The sequence below is a fragment of the Narcine bancroftii genome, chromosome 1 (assembly GCF_036971445.1).
Source record: "Narcine bancroftii isolate sNarBan1 chromosome 1, sNarBan1.hap1, whole genome shotgun sequence".
In the NCBI taxonomy this organism is placed as follows: domain Eukaryota; kingdom Metazoa; phylum Chordata; class Chondrichthyes; order Torpediniformes; family Narcinidae; genus Narcine; species Narcine bancroftii.
The window spans coordinates 254,845,195-254,866,329 of NC_091469.1; the positions used below are offsets into that span (position 1 = coordinate 254,845,195).

At 43.3% G+C, this 21,135-nt stretch overlaps 1 protein-coding gene across 2 annotated transcripts in view; it reads left to right on the forward strand.

The window, feature by feature from the left end:
* Window positions 1–21,135, forward strand: part of syt13 (synaptotagmin XIII) — a 38,434-nt gene that overhangs the window by 513 nt on the left and 16,786 nt on the right. The window contains exons 2-3 of one of the 2 annotated variants that reach the window (XM_069895790.1): window positions 6,720–7,177; window positions 17,685–17,907. In XM_069895790.1, coding sequence (XP_069751891.1) covers window positions 6,992–7,177; window positions 17,685–17,907 — 409 coding nt within the window. In that variant the 5' untranslated portion in view covers window positions 6,720–6,991. The remainder of the gene's footprint in view (window positions 1–6,719; window positions 7,178–17,684; window positions 17,908–21,135) is intronic. The other variant, XM_069895797.1, reaches the window with a different exon arrangement.

A 21,135-nucleotide genomic window follows, 5' to 3' on the forward strand; every position in this document is an offset into this window, starting at 1 on the left:
TGGAAGGGGTGTGGTGATGTGTTTCCTCCATTGAATACATGGACCTGGTCGGCCCACGGATGACTCATACCCCATGACTCCTCCCCCGTGGTGCTGTGCCATAAAAGTCGAACCACCTTTCCCTTGCTGTCATTCCTATCCTGGGATCCGGGCCAGCAAGGTTCTTCTGTGTATTAAAGCCTATCATTCCCATAGCTTGTCTTTGGTTACTGGTAGTGCCCTACAAGGGGGTTGGGAGGTCTACCTTTATGGCCAGGTCACAGGGGGTGTGGTTACAGGGGATTGAGTCATCAGCCACTTATGCACAGAACACTACTGTATACATATCACCACACACCCATAATTGTCCACACAAACAGAAATGCAAAGCAGTAGGTGCAGGCAGTTGGACCAGGAGACCCCTCTGTGCCTCTCATACAGATGGAGGGGGTGGGCTCCCAAGGGACAGAAGCAACAGCCAAGTTGGTGGCCCCACAAACAACTCTGCTGCACACCAGACAGTGGGTAAAGTGAAGCAGAGTGTTGTGGTGATTATAATGGGAACAGATTGTTTCCATGGTCGCAAACAAGGTTCTTGAATAGTATGTGGCCTCAAGGGTACCCAGTATCAAGAATATCTGTCCTTCTAAAAGTAAGGGTAAACAGTCAGACCTTGTGGTCTACGTAGATACTGTGACACAAGTGAAAAGAGACATTAGATTCTGCAATGCAAATTTGCTTCTAATCTCTGGATAACCATGTGCTATTCGTCCACAGGACGAGGAAGATGGATCACATGAATGTACAGCTAAAAGGGATGGTGTTGGATAGAAGGCTTCAACTGTTTTGGGTCATCTTTCTGGGGAAGATGGGAAGAAGCAGGACACATAGGAGAGAAAAAGGGATGAGGTATTACAAGATGAATTTAGGGATTTAGAAAGTAAATTGAGGAGTAGGACCTCAAAGGTAACAATCTCTGGATGGTTACCCGTGCCACAAGCTAGTCAGAGTAGGAACAACAAGATAGCTAGAATGAATTTGTGGCGTGAAAGCTGGTGTAGGAGGGAAGGTTTCAGATTCTTGGAACATTGGAACCGGTTCTGGGGCTGATGGGACTGGTACAAACAGGATGGTCTGCATCTGAGCAGGGCTGGGACCAATGTTCTTGGTGGTTTGTTTGCTAGAGCTGTTGGGGAAGGTTTAACCTAATGTGGCTGGGGAATGGGACCAAGTTCAGAAAGTCAGAGGGGTATAAAATGAAAATGGAAGCAAAAGGTAGCAAGGTGAAAAGCATTAATGGCAGGCAAGTAACAGCTGGGGGGGGGGGGGGGGGTGGGAATCAAAAAGAGCTTTTTATTTACATAATGGTAAAAGGGATAAGAGTGTGGCTAAAGAAAGACTGAAGGCTTTGTGCCTCAATGCAAAAAGCATTTGTAATAAAGTGGAGGAATTGAATGTGGAGACGTGGCTTCAGGGGGAATGTGACTGGGAGCTCAACATTCAGGGTTACTCGACATTCAGGAGGGATAGACAGAATGGAAAAGGAGGTGGAGTAGCCTTGTTAGTTAGGGAAGAGATGAATGCCATAAAAAGGAAGGACATCAGTGTAGAGGATGTGGAATCCATACGGGTAGAGCTGTGAAATACGAAGGGGCAGAAGATGCTAGTGGGAGTAGTGTACAGGCTGTCTAAGAGTAGCAGTGAGGTTATTGAAGGAGTCATGAAGGAAATTGGTAATGCGTGCAACAAAGGGACGGCAGTTGTAAGGGGTGACTTTAATCTACATGTAGATTGGGTGAACCAAATTGGTAAGGGTAAGGTTGAAGGGGATTTCTTGTATTCGTTGAGCACAGGGACTGAACAGAGTGTACTTCATCTGGAGTGGAGAATCATAAACCAAAGTTAAACCTTAAACACTTGCAAAGAACTCCCATGAGTTCTCACCAATGAGGAGAATGGAGTACCAAGTTGGCAGGGTGAGAAGAGAGGAGTTTCTGATGAGGAAAGAGAGAGAATTTTGGTGGGAGGAGAGAAGATTTGGGAATTGTGACAGAGTATATAGATATGTTTTTGGAAGATAAGTTGGGAAAGGTTTGTTAGAGTAGGTCACATACAAACACTTTAAAACAAATCTTATTTGAAATACTGGAGCTCTGCCCCATGCTAGACATATCGACTCCACAGCTTTTTCAAGAGCTTTGAAGAGTGCTCAAGAGACTTCACTAATGGATTGTTGTTTACAAAAGGCAACAGATGAAAGAGCATGTCGCAGCTGCAGATTATCTGGAAGAGAGACCTTGTTGTTCTAAGAGGGTCATGTGGTTTTGCAAGCAGAGAGAGTCAAACAGGCATTCTCTCAGAGAGAGAGAGAGAGAGAGATAACTTGTACAGTGTTACAGCCAGCAGAAGCAAGTGGGACTCAAACAGGACAAGCTGGCAAGCTTAAGGAAAGCCCATCTTGTAAGATGGCCTGGTCAAAGCCCTTGTGGTTCATGCAAGAGGAGAGGACTGACTGTCTAATGTTTCACTTGAAATCAAAAAAGAACTCTGTGGTGACCTGAAAGAAAGAGGTTATCATCTGGAGAACCATGAAGGGGGCAAATTTCGTCAGCAAGACACTGGAGTGGCTGATTACAAAGGAATCAGTTGTGGATGTCCTGGAATAACACATCTCTCTCTGAAAACCAACAAGAATCTTCCTGAGCAGTAACCATTTACTTTTCAAGCATCAAAGCCTGGTGAACTTTATAAATGTTAAATTCTGTGCACAGTAAAAAAATTGCCTACAACTTGGAGGAATGAGAAGTGAGATTGGATTGTGAACCAAAGAACTTTTCTGAACTTACACACACACATTACATACACGTGTGCTTAGAATTAGAAGGGGGTTAAGTAGGGTTAAGTAAGTCAATAGTGATAAGTTAAAGTTTGATTCTATTTTCATGTTTAAAGATAATTAAAAGCAAGTTTTGCTTAAGTAACCATTTGTCTTGGTGATTATCTACTGCTGCTGGGTTTTGGGGTTCTCTGGGCTCATAACAGGAGAGAAATTAAGATTGCAGAGTGAAGTTAGTCAGGAGGGTTGGGAGTTTGGGGTTCAGGGATTGGGGGTTTGAGAGAATAATTTGGGAAGGGTTCAGTTCAGGAAGTTGATCAGTGCTAAAGAGTATGGTGGGGAGAAATAGTTGACAGGAACAAGAAAAGGTTCGGGTGGGGGGAGGAGAGAAAATGAATTTGATGAGAGAGGTTCGGGAGTTGATGGAACCATGGAGTCCTGCAGCACATAAACAAACCCACAGGCCCTGCTTGTCCATGCTAAACAACCTGCCCTTGTACTTTTGGCCCATACCTCCAATCCCCTCCCATCTGTGGAGTTATCCAAGTGTTTCTTAAAGGATATAATGTCCCTGCCCCACCACTATGTGTGGCAGCTTGTTCTATATTAGTAGATAGACTAGGAGATAGTTTTGTTCAACACCTTCGCTCTGTCTGTGGCAATAGCAAGGACCTCCCAGTGGCCAACCATCTTAATGCCACACACCATTGCCACACTGATATGTCTGTCTATGGCCTTGTACTGCCAAACTGAGGCCACCTGCAAACTGGAGGAACAACACCTTGTATTCTGACTTGACGGTCTCAAACCAAACAGCATTAACATGGACTTCTCCAATGTCTGTTAACACTCCCCCCCCCTTACTTTTCCTATCCATCTATTTCATTTCCTCCATCTCTTTACCCCTTCCTTTCCTTCTCCTACCAGCCCTTTGCCCTCTCCCCCTATCATTTCTCACCTTCTTTCTCTTCGTCCCTCCCACCTATTTCCATCTAACTTTTTAACCTGTTAGCCTGTGCTCCTCCCCTTTCCCCTTCATCCCTCCTCTCTACCCCCCTCCCTTTTTTTATTCAGGCAACTACCTATTTTTTTTATATTTTCTTTAAGTTTTAAGAAAATACAGATAGGACTCAATTAATATAATGACAATAATACATTGAATATAAAATCATAGAAAAGCACCTTCTCCCACCATCCCCTCCCCAAATTCGAAAGAAAGGGAGACAGGCAGCAGAGAATAGAGGGAGATAAAAAGAAAGAAAATAGAAAGGAAAAAGCAACAGGAGCAAGGTTCGACATCTCAGAGTCACATCATTTAAAAAATATTAAATTTCTAATAAGGTGTATTCTAGTTGACAAATATCAAAACAAATTATACAGTCTGGGCATGTAAGTAATCTAAATAGGGTTGCCAAATTTTGACGAACATACGATATCTATTCCTAAGACTATAAGTCATCTTCTCAAGGAGAATTCCACTTTACCCTTCCATGTTCCAACAATCAATGTGAAGGAGGGAATCAGAGTTCCACGTTACCGCTACACATTTCCTGGCTATTGACAGCGCAATTTTAATAAATTTTGATTTACTTCTGGAAAAGTTAACTTTTATAACTGCCAAATTCCCCAGAAGAAACAATTCCAGGACTAGAGTGAAGGTCACCCCCGCAATTTTTATCTTCATCTCATGCATAACCAGGTGGAATGTAAAAAGGTACCAACATCTATCAGAAAATTCTAATTTTTTATAAGTATTTTTTGAGGTGTAAGATACAATTGGTGCAGAAAATTATAATGCATCAGTCCATTTCTAGAATTAATTAAGGTAGTCATACTACCTACACAAAGATCTGACCAGCATTGTGGATCGATTACAATGCTCAAATCTGATTCCCATCTCTCCCTCGATCTATGTAGTCCAGATGTTGGGCTTTGATCTTAGATCAGAGCATGTATATATTAGTGATAAATTTGGTTGCATTCCCCTTTCGAATTAGAATTTCCATGTCTGCACATTGAGAGGAAAAGTCCCCACTTTTCCCTTGAAAAAGATCGTAATTGGAGATAGCAGAAGAATGAGTTGTTTATTAAATTATATTTATTTTTAAGTCCCTCAAAAGACATAAACTGCCCCTGTTGATCATAACAATCTTCAATGCACCTGATACCATGTTGGTACCAAGTAGCCAAGATCCTATTACCCAAAGTTAAGGGTATTAAACTGTCTTGAGATAGAGGCATCTTTGAGGGTAATCCCTCTTTTAATCCCAAATATAAATTACCTGTTTCAATAATGGGTTATTTGTTTTCCTTTTAATTAATTTACAATTCCATTTATCAATAAATTCTTCTGCCATCTCCTCTCCTCATTATAACCCAGGAAGGAACTGCCTCTCCAAAACTAATTTGTGCATCTTAATAATATTTTTTTTAAAATCCAGTAATTTTAATCCTCCCAATTTATAATCCCAGGTGAATTTATGCATCTACCAGTTTACCAGAATTCTGAGGAAGGACTCAGGGCCCAAAATTTTGATTGCTTTTTTTTTTATTTTCTGTGGATGCTGTGTGACCGACTTGAGTTTCTTTTGTGCATTTTGAGTATCTCCATACTGTGAGAGATGAGTAAAACTGATATAAAAATATGAAGATGAGGAAACTAGTATGGATATATGTGTAATGAATAAAGCCAGTATGATAGATAATAGAAAGTAGGAAGTAAAGTTAGTTTGAATAAGATAAGGGTCTTCTAGCCTTAGACAGAATTAGCAAGTTCTGCATATAGAAGGTTGTAGCCCTGAGAGTCGGGAAGGTGTGAATTAGAACAAAGGCAGGTTTGTGAATAAGGACAATGACATGATGAGACACCGACAGGATACCCCCTGGTCCTCCAAGTTCACAGAAACAGCACATAGTAGGCAGACAGGATTGCCTCATGCCAAACTCATCCAGGAGGCAGAAGAATGTAAGGGGGAGGGTATTTCTAAACTGAAATCAACTGTATAAAAGTTGGGTGAGCCCCAGTGTGTGTGTGTATTCTCAGGGTAAGGGGAAGCACCCAACTTTGCATTGTTGTATAATAAATGTTCTTTGTTCTCAATTTTTGTCTCGAGTAAATTCTGTGAAGGTTTCTCACAATACCTTCTTGCTTAACTCAATTCCAATTGATATCACTGCCCAGCAACTCCCCGTGTTTCCACATTACTCCACAACAAAAATTCAGAAGAGTGCTTCTGATGTATTAAGAACCAGGTTGCATTTAGTCATTTTAAATTTATAGATACAGCATGTCCTTCCGGCCTCCCAAATACACCCCTGTGACCAATTCACCCCTACACCTTTGGAGCGTGGGAGGAACGTGTACAATGCCAGCAACGCGGGTTCGAATCTGGCGCTGTCTGTAAACGTACAGGCTTTATCGGTTAATTGTGTATTTGTGTGGCATGGGCTTGGGGGGGCTAGTACGTGTTGTGAGAAACCGGAGGAATCCAAGGTGGACACTGAGAGAACGTACAAACTCTTAAAGACAGTGGCAGATTCGAACTCGGGCTGCCGGTAAAAATGTGTTCGCTGCCTTGCGGCTTAAGTATGTCATCGAATTGAAAAGTGGTAGATGGCTGATTGGGGAATAACTTTGCTACATTCCTTAATGTTCACGATTGGGGAAAAAAATTCTAAAGTAAATTCAGCTGCCCAGGAAGGAGTTAATGCATAATAGTGACTTGCTGTGTCTTTGGAGTGAGTTACTTATTTCCTGCTAGTTTTATCTTACCTGTCAAATGAATAATCAAGAAGCACAGTCTTTCCAGCTTATTGGTCTATTTCAAATGTTAAATGTGAAAAATAATTGCTATTTTGTTGTGCTTCTTTTTAAGTCCGAGTTCATCATTGTCCGTCCAACCAGTTACCTTTCAGATCACAGACTCCACCTCCCCTCCCATTGACATCAGCTCTTTCTGTTCTGGTTGAAATCAGCCGTGCGAGTCCACACCAAGTGCTGCTGCTTCTCAGATCCCAGTGATGTGTTCCCCAATATGATGACACTCAGTATGAAGACCAAACTTCCTGGATAAGTTCCTCATTTGGACAGTTGGCAGGAGCCAAAGGCTGTTGCAGGTCTTTCCTCGAAAGGTGATTGAACAACTCCCAGGCCTCATCAAATCAGAAAACCCCAGTATGGCGATAGTACTCCTGACCATTCTCGGCACTGTACTGGGGATAGCCTCTGGGGTGATGACCACCTGTGCCCTGGCCTTTCTATGTCGCCGTTTAAAGAAGCTGAAAGGGTTCCACGAAGATCCAGAAAACAAGAGTCTGGAAAGTACAGCGAAGGAGAAAAATGTCCTGGGCACGGCAGAGCAGGTAAGCAGAAGAAGCTTATTGCCTGAGGCATTGCGCTGTGCATTCAGCAGTTTGCAGAGAATCTGAAGACGGCTGAACCACAGTAGAAAAGGGGAGATTAAAATATTTGCCCAGAGAATCTAATCATTATTGAAAATATCCGTGTTGCTCTCGATGCAAGAAGCAAAAGATACCCATTAGTAAGGGACAGGATGTTTCATACTGTTTCTCCTTTCGGCACCTGTAAGCTCCCCTGGGAAAAGGCAAGGCTGGATCACTGATGGAGAGAGAACAAATGCAGAGGAGTGCCGGTCCATGAAGTTAAGGCCATATGGTTTCTTCACAAGCAACAGTAAAGTCAGACAAAGAACGAAAGAGAAGTTACATCATGTGCTCATGGTTACCGTGCAATTCCTATCTTGACTCTGAGCCCTCAATCATGCCTCGATCCTTAACCCTGTCAAGACTCTGAACCTTCTCATCAGCTTCAAATAGTTCATCATTCCACAAAAGGATCACTCTCAGCAACCATTCTTAAATATTTGTCTGGTCACACAGGAGGTGGTTCTATTCTAGCAATCTCTGGGCCAGAGGTACAAAGTGTGAGAACTAACAAGGAGAAGGGAAAGAAGGTTAAACAATAAAGAGGTAGGAGAGGTAAAGGAAAAACACTGATACTATAATAACACTTATCTTCAAAAATCCCTTACCTTATCAGCTGTATTGCAGACAAGACAGACAAAATTGCATAAAAGTAATATGTACTATTAGTAATGGTTGTAATTCAGAATCAAAATTTTTTTGTCATGAACAAGCCACAAAATCCATTGTTTTGTGGCAACATCACAGTCCGAAGAAATGGACGGGATTTGTAAATGACAAATATAGAAGATAGGAGCAGGAGTAGGTCATTCGACCCTTCGAGCCTGCTCCGCCATTCAACTAGATCATGGCTGATCTTAAAGTTCAGTACCCCGTCCCCGCCTTCTCTCCGTTACCTTTAATACCCTTATACTGAAGAAATAGATCTAATTCCCTCTTAAATAGATTTAATGAACCTACCTCTACTGCCCTCTGTGGCAATGAATTCCACAGATTCACCACCCTCTGGGTAAAGAAATTCCTCCTCATCTCGGTCCTAAATTATCCTCAAACCATGGCCCCGGGATCTGGATTTTCCCGTCATTGGAAACATCCCATCTGCATCCATTCTGTCCAGTCCTGCCAGAATTTTATAGGTCTCTATGAGATCCCCTCTCAATCTTCTAAACTCCAGCGAGTACAATCCCAATTTGCGCAATCTTTCCTCATAAGTCATTCCTGCCATTCCAGGTATCAGCCTGGTGAATCGCCTCTGCACTCCCTCCATTGCAAGAACATCCTTCCTTAGATCAGGTGACCAAAACTGCACACAATACTCCAGGTGGGGTCTCACCAAGGCCCTGTACAGCAGCAGTAAGGTATCCTTGTTCCTATACTCAAACCCTCTTGATATGAAGGCCAACATACCATTTGCCTTTTTAACCACCTGCTGTACCTGCATGCTCGCCTTCAGAGACTGGTGTACAAGTACCCCTAGGTCTCTCTGCACTTCCCCATCTCTTAATCTATTGCCATTCAAATAGTAATCTGCCCTCCGGTTTGTATTACCAAAGTGGATAACCTCACATTTATCCACATTGTCGTGCATTTGCCATGTATCTGCCCAGTCCCTCAATTTATCCAAATCACACTGGAGCTTCCTGACCCCCTCTTCCGTGCACACGACCCCTCCTAGCTTAGTGTCATCTGCAAATTTGGAGATATTACATCCAATCCCCTCATCCAGATCATTAATGTAAATTGTGAACAGCTGGGGTCCCAGTACAGATCCCTGTGGCACCCCACTGGTCACCACCTGCCACTCAGAAAACGAGCCATTTATCCCAACTCTCTGTCTTCTACCTGCCAGCCAGTTCTCAATCCACATCAATACTTTTCCCCCAATCCCATGAGCCTTGATTTCGTAAGCCAGTCGTTTATGCGGGACCTTATTGAAGGCCTTTTGGAAGTCCAGGTACACCACATCCACTGGCTCTCCCCCATCTATTTTACCTGTCACCATCTCAAAGAATTCCAATAGATTTGTCAAGCACGATTTACCTTTTGTAAATCCATGTTGACTCTGTCCAATCCCTTCTCAGCTAGTCATATGCTCCGCTATTACATCCTTAATAATGGATTCCATCATTTTGCCCACTACTGATGTAAGGCTCACCGGCCTATAATTCCCTGCTTTTTCTCTACCCCCCTTTTTAAATAGTGGGGTAACATTAGCTACCCTCCAATCCATAGGTACTGATCCTGAGTCTATCGAGTTCTGGAAAATAATTCTTAAAGCATCTGCTATCTGAATGGCCACTTCCTTAAGTACCCTAGGATGTAGATTATCAGGCCCTTGGGATTTATCTGCCTTCAATCCCATCAATTTCCCCAAGACCATGTCCTTAGAGATACTAATTTCTTTCAGTTCCTCCCTTGCATTAGTCTCTATGTTTCCCAACATCCTTGGGAGGTTATTTGTATCCTCTCTTGTAAAAACAGAACTAAAGTAAGAATTTAATTGGTCTGCCATTTCCTTATTTCCCATTATATATTCCCCTGATTCCGACTGCAAAGGACCTACTCTGGATTTCACCAATCTTTTCCTCTTGACATATTTATAAAAGCTTTTGCAGTCGGTTTTTATATTTGCCGCAAGCTTACTTTCGTAATTTATTTTTGCTCTCTTGATTAATCCCTTTGTCCTCCTTTGGTGCATCTTGAACTGCTCCCATTCTTCGGTTGTGGTACTTTTTTTGGCCAATTGATATACTCTCTCTTTGGACCTAATGCTGTCTCTAATTTCCCTTGTTATCCATGGTTGAGTCACCTTTTTTGTTTTATTTTTATGCCAAACTGGTATGAACGATTTTTGCAATTTCCCCATTAGATCTGTGAATGCTTTCCATTGTCTATCCACAGTCAACTCCCCCATAAACACCACCCAATCAATCTTACTCAACTCCCGTCTCATACCATCATAATTCCCTTTATTTAAATTCAGGACCTTAGTCTCAGTTTTAATTTCATCACTCTCCATGTCGAGTGAGAATTCGATCATATTGTGATCGCTCCTACCCAAAAGGCCTCGTACAACAAGATTGTTGATTAGCCCCTTATCATTGCATAATACCCAATCTAAAATGGCCTGCTCCCGAGTTGGTTCCTCGACATATTGGTCTAGATAACCGTCCCGTAAACATTCAAGGAATTCCTCCTCCTCAGTATTTTTACTAATTTGGCTAGTCCAATCTATATGCAAATTAAAGTCTCCCATGATGACAGCTGTTCCCTTATTGCAAGAAGCATAGTCATGGGTCAAGGAGGAGAGAGCACATCTTAAATTATATTTTCGGTACATCATTAAACATATAAGTTTTGCCATTAAATCGGGCTAAGGGACTATTTTATCGGAGTGGTTTTGGGTGGATTGCAATCCATCACTCCAATCCAGAAGCGTGATTGCTTTGGTTCAAAAGATATGGTGCAGGAGCAGATCTGGGATTGAGTGGAAGATAGCGTGGTGATCGGAGGGTCAAAGACCAGGCTGAGATGGAGGTCAGAGGTCATGGGAGTGGTTCCTGCAACCCCTGAGAATCTCCGAAGCTGGGAGTGAATTGGATAATTGGGATGAATGCAGTGAGAGGAGGTAATGGCAGATTCTGCATTTTCCTTTGTTTCAGAGCTAAGATCGGGTCTAAATAATGGAACCAGGTGTGGGCTGGGAGCTTACCAGCACAATGATTTCAAGTCACTCTATTCTTGCATGGAGCTTTATGCTTAATTATGCCTATACCATATTAAGCACAGGACTATGACCATAAAACAGAATCACGTATTACGTCCTGAAAAATCCTAGTCTGTTTTAAACCTACCAACAATAGTATCAGCTGAAAACTAACCAAGAGCCAAGACATACGTGCCAACTGCACCAATCCTGGTGGAATTGGTAGCCAGAAATGGACAGGATTCCATTTTCCAGGAAACTGCAACGTTGCCAGTTGGAACTGAAGAAGGTTTCGTTATCTGCCTGACGAGGCAGCTATACTGGTGCCCCTTGTAATTTATGTACAGGAGAGAAAATGGAAAGTGTTCTCATCTTCATTTTAGTTCACCAACTAGCAAAGTAAAGAGAGCAAAGATAATCCAGAAATGAAAGGTACAAACTAATACACAGGAATAGACCCTCTATCCTGCTGAAGTATAAATTCCCTCTCATATTTTACACTAAAATAGTTACATCGATTTAATAGGTGATTCACTATGTGTGAACGGACACTTTTAGATGAAACAGGTTGATGGGAATCTGTACGATGTTAGGTCTGCTTTGTTCATGAATGAGTGAGACAAACAGTGGCCCATCGAGTCTGCTCCATGAAACCTCCCTGAGCTAAATTGTTCTCACGTCTAGTTCCAGGTTCCAGCCTTGTCCCCATATCCCTTGATCCCCTGACTAATTAGATACCTATCAATTTCCTCTTTAAATTCCTTCAGATCCTGCCTCCACAGCTGCATGTGGCCACGAAATTCACAAATCCACTACCCTCTGGCAAAATAAATTTCTCCTCAACTCTGTGTAAATTGGTACTTTTAAAATTCTAAAACTGTGGTCTCTTGTCCTGGAATCACCCAACAAGGGAAACCTCTTATTTACATCCACTCTGTCCAATCCATTCATTATTCAAAATGTTTCTATGAGATTCCCTCTCATTCTTTTATATTTTAATGAATAGAGTCCAAGAGCTGCTAAATGTTCCTCATGTTATCCTTCTCATTCCTGGAATCATTCTGGTCAACCTCCTCTGTCCCCTCTCCAACCTTGCTATATCCTTTCTAAGATATGGGGCCCAAAACTGCAACCCCTGAGAATCTCCGAAGCTGGGAGTGAACTGGATAATTGGGATGAATGCAGTGAGAGGAGGTAATGGCAGATTCTGCATTTTCCTTTGTTTGAGGTCTCACCAGTGCCCCAGAGAGTCTTATCAACACCTCTTTAATCTTATATACAATCCCCTTTGGAACAAATGCCAACATAGCATTCTCCTTTTTTTTAACCACTGATCCAACCTGGCAGTCAACTTTCAGGTTATCCTACATGAGGACCCTCAAGTCCCTTTGTATTTCTAAGGTTTGAATTTTCTCCCCATCCAAATAATAATCTGACCATTTATTTCCTCTACCAAAATGCACAACCATACATTTCTCAACATTATATCTCATCTGCCATTTCTTCGCCCATTCTCCCAAGCTGTCCAAGTCTCTCTGCAAGCTTTTGATTTCTTCTACACTTCGTACTCTACCATTTATCTTCGTGTCATCTGCAAACTTTCCCATGAAACCATTTAATTCACAGTCTAAATCATCGATATACATCGTAAAAAGAAGCAGCCCCAACACCGACCCTTGCGGAGCACCACTAGTAACCGACAACCAGCCAGAACAGGATCCCTTTATTCCCACCTTTTGCTTTCTGCCTCCACCCAATCTATTATTTTTCCAATAATTCCATGCTCTCTCATCTTATTAAACAGCCTCTTATGCGGCACCTTATCGAAGGCCTTTTGAAAATCCAAATACACAACCTCCACAGCCTCTCCCTTGTCCACCCTACTTGAGATTTCCTCAAAATATTACATTAGGTTGGTCAGGCAGGATCTTCCCTTCATGAACCCATGCTGGACCTATCATGCCACGCACCTCAAAGTATTTCATAACCTCATAACCTCATCCTTGAGGATCGACTCTAATATCTTTCCAACTACCGAAGTCAGACTAATAGGTCTGTAATTTCCTTTTTTTCTGCCTCCCTCCTTTCTTAAACAGCAGATCTACATTTGCAACCTTCCAATCCTCAGGAACCATGCCTGAATCTATTGATTTCTGGAAAATCAATTGCAATGCCTCTACAATCTCCAAGGCCACCTCTTTCAGAACCCCTTGGGTGCACCTCATCTGGCCCTGGGGACTTATCTATTTTTAGACCATTCAGCTTACTAAGCACAATCTCTCTTGTAATCCTGACTGTACTTAATTCTGTTCTTGGAGACCTTTAAATATCAGGTATATTGCTAACGTCTTCCACAGTGAAGACTGACCTAAAATATCCATTTAGTTCCTCTGCCATCCCCTTGTCACCCATTATAATTTCTCCAGTTTCATTTTCAATCGGCCTTATATCTACCCTTGTCTCTCTTGTACTTTTTATATATTTGAAGAAACTCTCAGTATCCATTTGTATGTTATTTGCCAATTTCCTTACCTAATTCATCTTTTCTTTCCTAATGATTTTCTTTGTGTCTGAAAGTTTTTAAACATTTCCCAGTCCTCTGCTTTTCCAGTATTTTTTTTGCTACCCTGTATGCCCTCCCTTTTGCTTTTCTTTTAACTTTAACCTCTCTTGTTAGCCACATCTGCGTCATTTTGCCATTCATAATTTTCTTTTTCCTGTGCTTTCTTTATTTCTTGTAGAAATGTCAACTAATTCTGCTCTGCTATTCTCCCCCCACCCCCCCACCATCTTCCAGTCAACTTGGGTCAGTTCCTCTCTCATCCCACTGTAATTCCCTTTGTTCCACTGAAATATTGACACAACTGATATCATTTTTTCCCTTTCAAATTGGAAGCTGAGCTCTAGCATGTTGTGATCACTACTTCCTAAGGGCTCCAAACCCCTAATCACCTCAGGTTCATTACACATTACCCAATCCAAAACCGCCAATCCTCTGGTGGGCTGTTCCAAAAAGCCATCCTTTAGGCATTCTATGAACTCTTTCTCCTGAGATCCTGTACCTTCCAGTCATTCCCAATCCCCTTTCAAATTAAAATCTCCCTGAATTATCTTGACCTTCTTCTTCAGGCGTGCTTTTTCTATTTCCAGCTGCAGTTCACAGTCCACGTCCTGGCTGGTGTTTGGGTGGGGGGGGTGTCCTGTATATTACAGCCAGTAAGGGCTTTTTACTCTTGCCATTTCTTATTTCAACCCTTAAAGATTCCACAATTTCTGACCCTATGTCACTTCTTTCAAGTGATTTAATAGCATTGTTTACCATCAGGGCCATGCCACCCCCTCTACCTACCTGCCTATAGAAGTTGTAACCCTGTACATTCATTTCCCAATCCCGTCCCTCATTCGGCCACGTTTCAGTGATGGCCACAATGTCATACCTTTCCATTTGCATCTGCACAATCAGGTCATCTACCTTATTCCTAATACTCTGTGCATTTTAGACCGGTTTCTGATTTCTCTGTAGTTCCATTATTCATCAAATTATCTTGTTTTTTTTTGCTGCACATCAATTTGGACATTTCCAATTTTAACTATGTCTACCATTACACCCTGGTTTCTTTCTCCCCTAATCTCAGCACTAAGATTCAGTTCCCCCCCCACCCCGCCCCACCCCCCCCGCCAAACTAGTTTAAACCCTCCCCAACAACTCTACCAAACCTGCCTGCCGGGATATTAGACCCTCTCCAGTTCAGGTGCAGCCCATCTTGGTTGGAGAGGTCAGACCTTCCCCATTATTCTAATGTGGTTTAAAAGATGTAAATAGGTGTCAACAAGACAAGTATTATTCTCCTAACCCATTGTTTCTCACCTTTGCTAATAGTTTGGGATAATTTTAATTTTGTCAGCCAGGTATAAAATTCAATGAAGAGAGATTGTAAGATGTTGGTGTTGAGAGGAATCCGGGTGTAATCCTCCAATCACTAAAAGTAATGTGCAGGTAAAGCTGGCAGTTAGCCATGGAAAGCAATAGGCCTTCTATAGAGAGAGAAAAAAAATCCTTCATCCAGAGGTGAGTAAGTCTTTGGAATTCTCTACACAAGAGAGTCATGAGGGGTCCTCCAATGAGTAAGGAAAATTGGTAAGTTTTTGTATATTCAGGAATAATGCAGGAGAGTAGCATTGAGGTAAAATTTTGAGGGAGAGGGTTGCCCAAAGAGCTTGAGTGTATGGGATGAAGGTGATCATAGTAGTCAATTACAATTAGAAGGAAAATGATATTTTAGGGTTTATTTTAAGAGTATTTGAATCAACTTGTGTTGTTGCAATTACAAAGCTCTGCTGAAGCTACACCCAGAATATTGTGTACAGATTTGGCCTTCCTACTCAAGGAAGGATGTACTTGTGATCGTTAGTGTATGATAAAGGTTCTTGTTGACGTCTTAATGAAGGGGTCCAGCCTGAAACTTCGACTGTTCTTTTTCTCCCACTGATGTTGCTCAATCCATTGTGTTCTTCCAGCAGATTGTTTTAAAGCTTTGCAAAAAAGATTCAGCAGATTGATTTTTGGATGGGGGTTGGGTGTGTGGAGGGATCAAGTAGACTCACTAGCATTTAGAAGACTGAGAAGTGCAGAAATTGGCAGGGTTGGGGGTGTCTTAATCCATGAATCTAATCAAGGGCCAAACTTGTGAGATAGAATTAAAAAGAAATTTCATAACACAAATGGTACTAAATCTTCAGAACTCTCTAAGGAGCAATGGAGGTGCAGACACAGAGTGCATAAGTCATGTCAAGACTTGGATATTCAAGGGATGGTGAGATATGGGGTAAGTGCAGGAAAGCATTTTTAGGGTAAAAGATCAGCTTTAATCTTTTTGAATATGAGAACAAGTTTATTGTCACATACATCAAGATACAGCGATAGAGGTGGTTTTGCAAGCAGACCAGTAGATGTTTTACACAAGGTATAACAAGTAAGGCGCAGTACAAAAATGCAGTTAGAGAGGGAGACAAGTTGGTATGGAGCAATGGCAGCACCATTTTACTATTTTAGCGTTTACTCAGGAGACTAACAACTGCGCGAAATAATCTGTCCTTGAATCTGGTGGTCCGTGATCAAACATTCATGAATCTTCTGCCTGAGAGCAGGTAATGGAAGAAAGTGTGGCTGGGGTGCGATGAGGCTTTTATACATGGGCTGTTTTATCGAGACAGGGAAGGTGAGACATGGAGTCGATGAATCTCGTGGAGCATTATCTCACATTCTTGAATCTTTTTCTTGATGAGGGGGAAGAGTAAAGGTGGGGTTGGATTATCTTTTAATTTGTCGGCTGTTTCTCCAAGATAGCAGGAGGTGAAGGGAAGTATGTATGATGGCCTGAGCCATGTTCATGCAAAGGTGAAGGGTTGAATGGGCCACTCCTACTGCTACGTCTTGGGTGCTTATAAACTATACAAGGTCCTGCACAGATGCTTCATTCTGAATGTAAACCAGCCAGTGTTTCATACATGATGTAGCCAATTTCACATGATCTTCTGGGGAGATGTGAATGGCCAGTGCAGCTACTCTCATCTCTGTCCCTACTTCCACACAGCCCCAACTCTGCTCATACTCACTGTGGGTACCGCTTGCCATTTATGGGCTGAAGAGAGCACCAATTCTGGGTGTTCACTGCACCAAACAAAACCCATCCAAGGCCAGTGAGCTTCCTCTGCCTTTCCTCAGCCAGTGTGGTTCCATGTCCTGTCCTTACTAGTGCTTACTGTGTGAGTTCTCTTGCCTGACCCATTCTTCCCCCTATTTTTTACCTACTATGGGATTCACAAATGTTTTTCCCCTATCTTTTCCCACTGTGGGTCCTTCTTCCACTCTCCTACCCTTACCCATGGTGTATTCTCAACCTTAACGGTGGTTTACATATTCCCTCCCTGTCATTACCTCTATGGGAGTGGTGCACTGTTAGACAGAATCAGACACACACAAGGTAAAGACTGTACAACAGGCTTTAATCCACAAAGACTTCCACAGAGCCAGGCTGGCTGTGGCTGCAGCAACTCGAAATGAGGCCTCGGGAGGCTGGCGTAGGCTTATATCCCAGAGGGTGATTGATACCCGACCGGGTGGGGCTTGATCCCTTCAGGCCAACTGATTGACAGTCTGGCCAGGTGTTGTCCTGTCCCCTTACCTTCCTGCAGGTACAGAGGATGCCCCCTGCAGTAGGCCGGTGGTGTACCACCACAGTGGGTGACTCCTCCCTGGCATTCTGATTGACAGTGGCAGTTTCCTCCCCCACCTCTGTCACCCTCTCTTTGTGGATTCTCTGCCCATTGTTCTTGGCTGAAACTCTGTGGCTGTTATTCCACCCAACTTCCCATGGGCTTTCATCCTATATCCCATGCTGCATCACCCTGTATTTGTCAGCCACAAACGAGCCTGCAGCTGACGTGGACTTTTTACCCCCTCCATAAATCTTCGTCCGCGAAGCCAAGCCAAAGAAAGAAAAAAGAAGAATATCACATTCTATGTACAACTTAATTATGAGTAGAGCAGAGGAAGGAAATGGGTGAAGTCGAGGGTCGGTACACATATTTGAAAAAAAAATCAATATGTTACATAATATCCAAACTTTGCCTGAACGCAGAAGGTGTCAGAGGGTTACAGATTAAGTGACTTTTAATAAGGGCCCAAATAAATCTCATGTTCTTTTATTGCTGTTACAGTTTAGAGTGAAGAAGACAATGGAGCCAGTCCAGCCAAGGACCTGGTTAACATTACCTAAAATCTACGGCCCCAAGCAAATGATAACCTCACCAGAGTTCATCAATTACACTGACTACAGCTTAGAAATGACAGTTGACCGTCTGCCTACCGGAATGGAGGGGGCCAACATCTCCACCTCAATGGTGGATTCAACTGAAGATCTGTTTGTTATTTCCAGAAGCGGTAAGGTAGCAGGTGCAAGGGTGTGCGGAGCACCTGGTCTTCTCTATGTTTGAACATGCTGCGCCATCAGGAAAACATGCTCTATTATTACTTATCATCAGGGCTACAGAAAAAAACTTGCAGTGGCTCTGTGTCAGCAAGAATAGAGCAACCCCATCCAATGTGAAACTGTATAAAGCTATGACAGTCCACTGTTCTGGGATATAACATAAGTTGAGGAAATATTGTTTTTAAAAACTGAAACAGAATCCATAGCATCAAATAAAGACATACATCATTTTAAAATATTGATGCATAAATGTGCATCATTAATCTCCCATTTTTCCTTTTATGTAGTGTGACATTACATCTGCCTGTTGGCTTGTTTGGTCACATAGTGAAATAGTGTAAATCCTCAGAACCTTCTTCCCTAAATGTAGAGTATCAAGCAGAGATTCAGGGTCATTTATTCAAGGGAATTAAATAGAGTCCAGAATGAAATGCAAAAGTCTGCAGATGCTGTGATTGGAGCAAAATGCACACCAAGATGCTGGAGAAACTCAGCCGGTCTTTTCAGCCTCTACAGGAGACAAAGATACATTGCTGTCGTTTCGGGCCTGAGCCTTTCCTCAAGGAATAAGCAGAACAGGTCAGAAGCAGGAAATCTCAGAATTCAGACAATGCTGGCTGGGGGAGGAATCCAGACCAACAAAAGGTGTTAATTAGATATGATAAAGGAGAGGTAAGAATTTATGTTTAGTGCGAAAGGAGAATTAATGGAGAGAAAGAGCTCGGGGAAGGTGATGGGGGAGCAGGGGTTTAACAAAAGCCAGAGAAGTCGCTATTAATACCATCCAGCTTGGAGGGTGCCCAGTCGGGAGATGAGGAGTTGTTCCTCCAATTTGTGGGTGGTCTCACTCTGGCAGTATGAGATCATGGACAGACATGCCAGCAATGAAATATGATGGAGAATTGAAATGAGTGGAAATCCACGATATTGCGATGGACAGACCTGGGTGCTCAACAAATCGATCTCTCAGTCTGCATCTAGTCTTTCCGATGATTCACAGGTAAAATGTTGCTTCACTTGGAAGGACTGTTTGCGACTTCGAATGGTAGTGAGGGAGGAGTTGTGGGCGTAAGTGGAGCACCTCCTGCGGTTACAGGGGTAGGTCCCAAGGGGACGATTGGTGGGGAGGGAGAAGTGGACAAGGGAGTCACAGAGGGAGTTGTCTCTGCGGAAGGCGGAGAGGGGAGGAGGGGGGAAATATGTGTCTAGTGGTGGGGTCATGTAGTAGGTGGATGAAAATGGCAGAGAAGGATGTGGTGGATGCGGAGGCTGGTGGGATGGTAGGTGAGGACAAGAAGAATCCTATCCTTGTTATGCGTGGGGGTGGAGGGAGGCAGGGCAGATGTGCGGGTAATGGACGATATGCAGGAGAGCCCTGAATTGATGGTGGTAGAGGGAAAGCCAGATTGTTTAAAAAAGGAGGACATCTCTGATGATCTGGCATGGAAATCCTCATCCTGGGTGCAGAATAGACAGAGACAGAGGAATTGAGTGAATGCTGTGGGAGTTGATGGGTTTATAGAAGATGTTAGCCAAGAGTTTGTCTCCTGAGATGGAGACAGAGAGATCAAGGAAGGGGAGATTGTTGCTCCACAGATGGATGAAGTGAATTTTAGGTTGGGATGGAAGTTGGCAGAAAAGTGGATGAAGTCAACGAGCTCATCATGGGTACATGAGGCAGCACCAAAGTAGTCATTGATGTACAGGAGGAAGAGCTGAGGGGCCTTGCCTGTGTCAGCATGGATTGCTCTACGTACCCAACAAAAAGGCAGAGTACCCTTTAACCTGGAGAAAGTGGGATGAGTCAAAGGAGAGATTATTCAGCGTAAAGACAAGATCTGCATGCCAGAAGAGGGTGGTGGTGGAGGAGTTGGACTGGTTGGTTCTATTATTCAGAAAGAAACCAAGAGCTTTGAGGCCTTCAGCATGAGGGATGGAAGTGTATAAGGATTAGATGTCCATGGTAAACATGAGGTGATCGAATTCAGGGAACTGGAAGTTGTTGAAGTGATGGAGGGCATGTAAAGTGTCCTGGATGTAGGTGGGGAGGGACTGGACTTGGGGAGACAAAACAGAGTTGAGGTAAGCAGAGACCAATTCAGTGGGGCAGGAGCACGTGGACACGATAGGTCTTCCGGGACAATTTGGTTTGTGGATCTTGGGTAGGAGGTACAGGGTTGGGAAACAATAAGGTCATGCCAGGGAGGGAGGTGACTGTAAGTAATGAGTTCACATTTGAGTGTGCATGAAACAATGGTTTGATGAGTTATGGTGAGGTGTTGTTGGGGAGATAAGTAAGTAAGAGGAGGTGTCTGAGAGTTGTTGCCTGGCTTCAGCCAGATAGAGGTCAGTGCTCCATCTCTAGCAACACTTTCCCTTTCCTCTATCTCTCGGTCTCCATCTCGGGAGACAAACTCTCGACAGGCATCTTCTATAAACCGACCAACTCCCACAGCCACCTCGACTGCATCTCTTCCCACCCTGTCCCCTGTAGGAATTCCATTCCATTCCCATAATTCCACCGTCTCCATCACATCTGCACCCAGGATTTGGACTTCCATGCCAGACCATCAGAGGTGTCCTCCTCCTCCTTCAAACAGCATGGCTTTCCCTCTACCACCATCAACTCGGCACTCACCAACATATCCTCCATTACCTGCACATTTGCCCTGGCCCTCTCCACCCCCACGCACAACAAGGACAGGATTCCTCTTGTCCTCACCTACCACCACCCCTCCAGCCTCTGCATCCAGCACAACCTTCTCAGCCGTTTCCGCCACCTACTATGTGATCCCCCCCACTAGACACATATTCCCCTCTCCATCTACCACAGAGACCACTCCCTCTGTGACTCCCTTGCCCACTCCTCCTTCCCCACCATTCATCCCCTTGGGACCACAGGAGATGCTCCATTTGCGCCCACACCAATTTGGGGCACCAAACAATTCTTCCAAGTGAAGGAATATTTTACTTGTGATTCTGCAGGGGTCATCTACTACATTGGGTGCTCCCGCTGTGGTCTCCATCGGAGTAACTGGATGCACACTGGGAGATTGCTTTGTTGAGCATCTCGCTCCATCCGCCACAATAGCATGGATCTCCCAGTGGCCACCCATTTTAATTTTCCATCCCATTCTCTTGCTGACATGTCTGTTCATGGTCTCATGCGCTGCCAGACT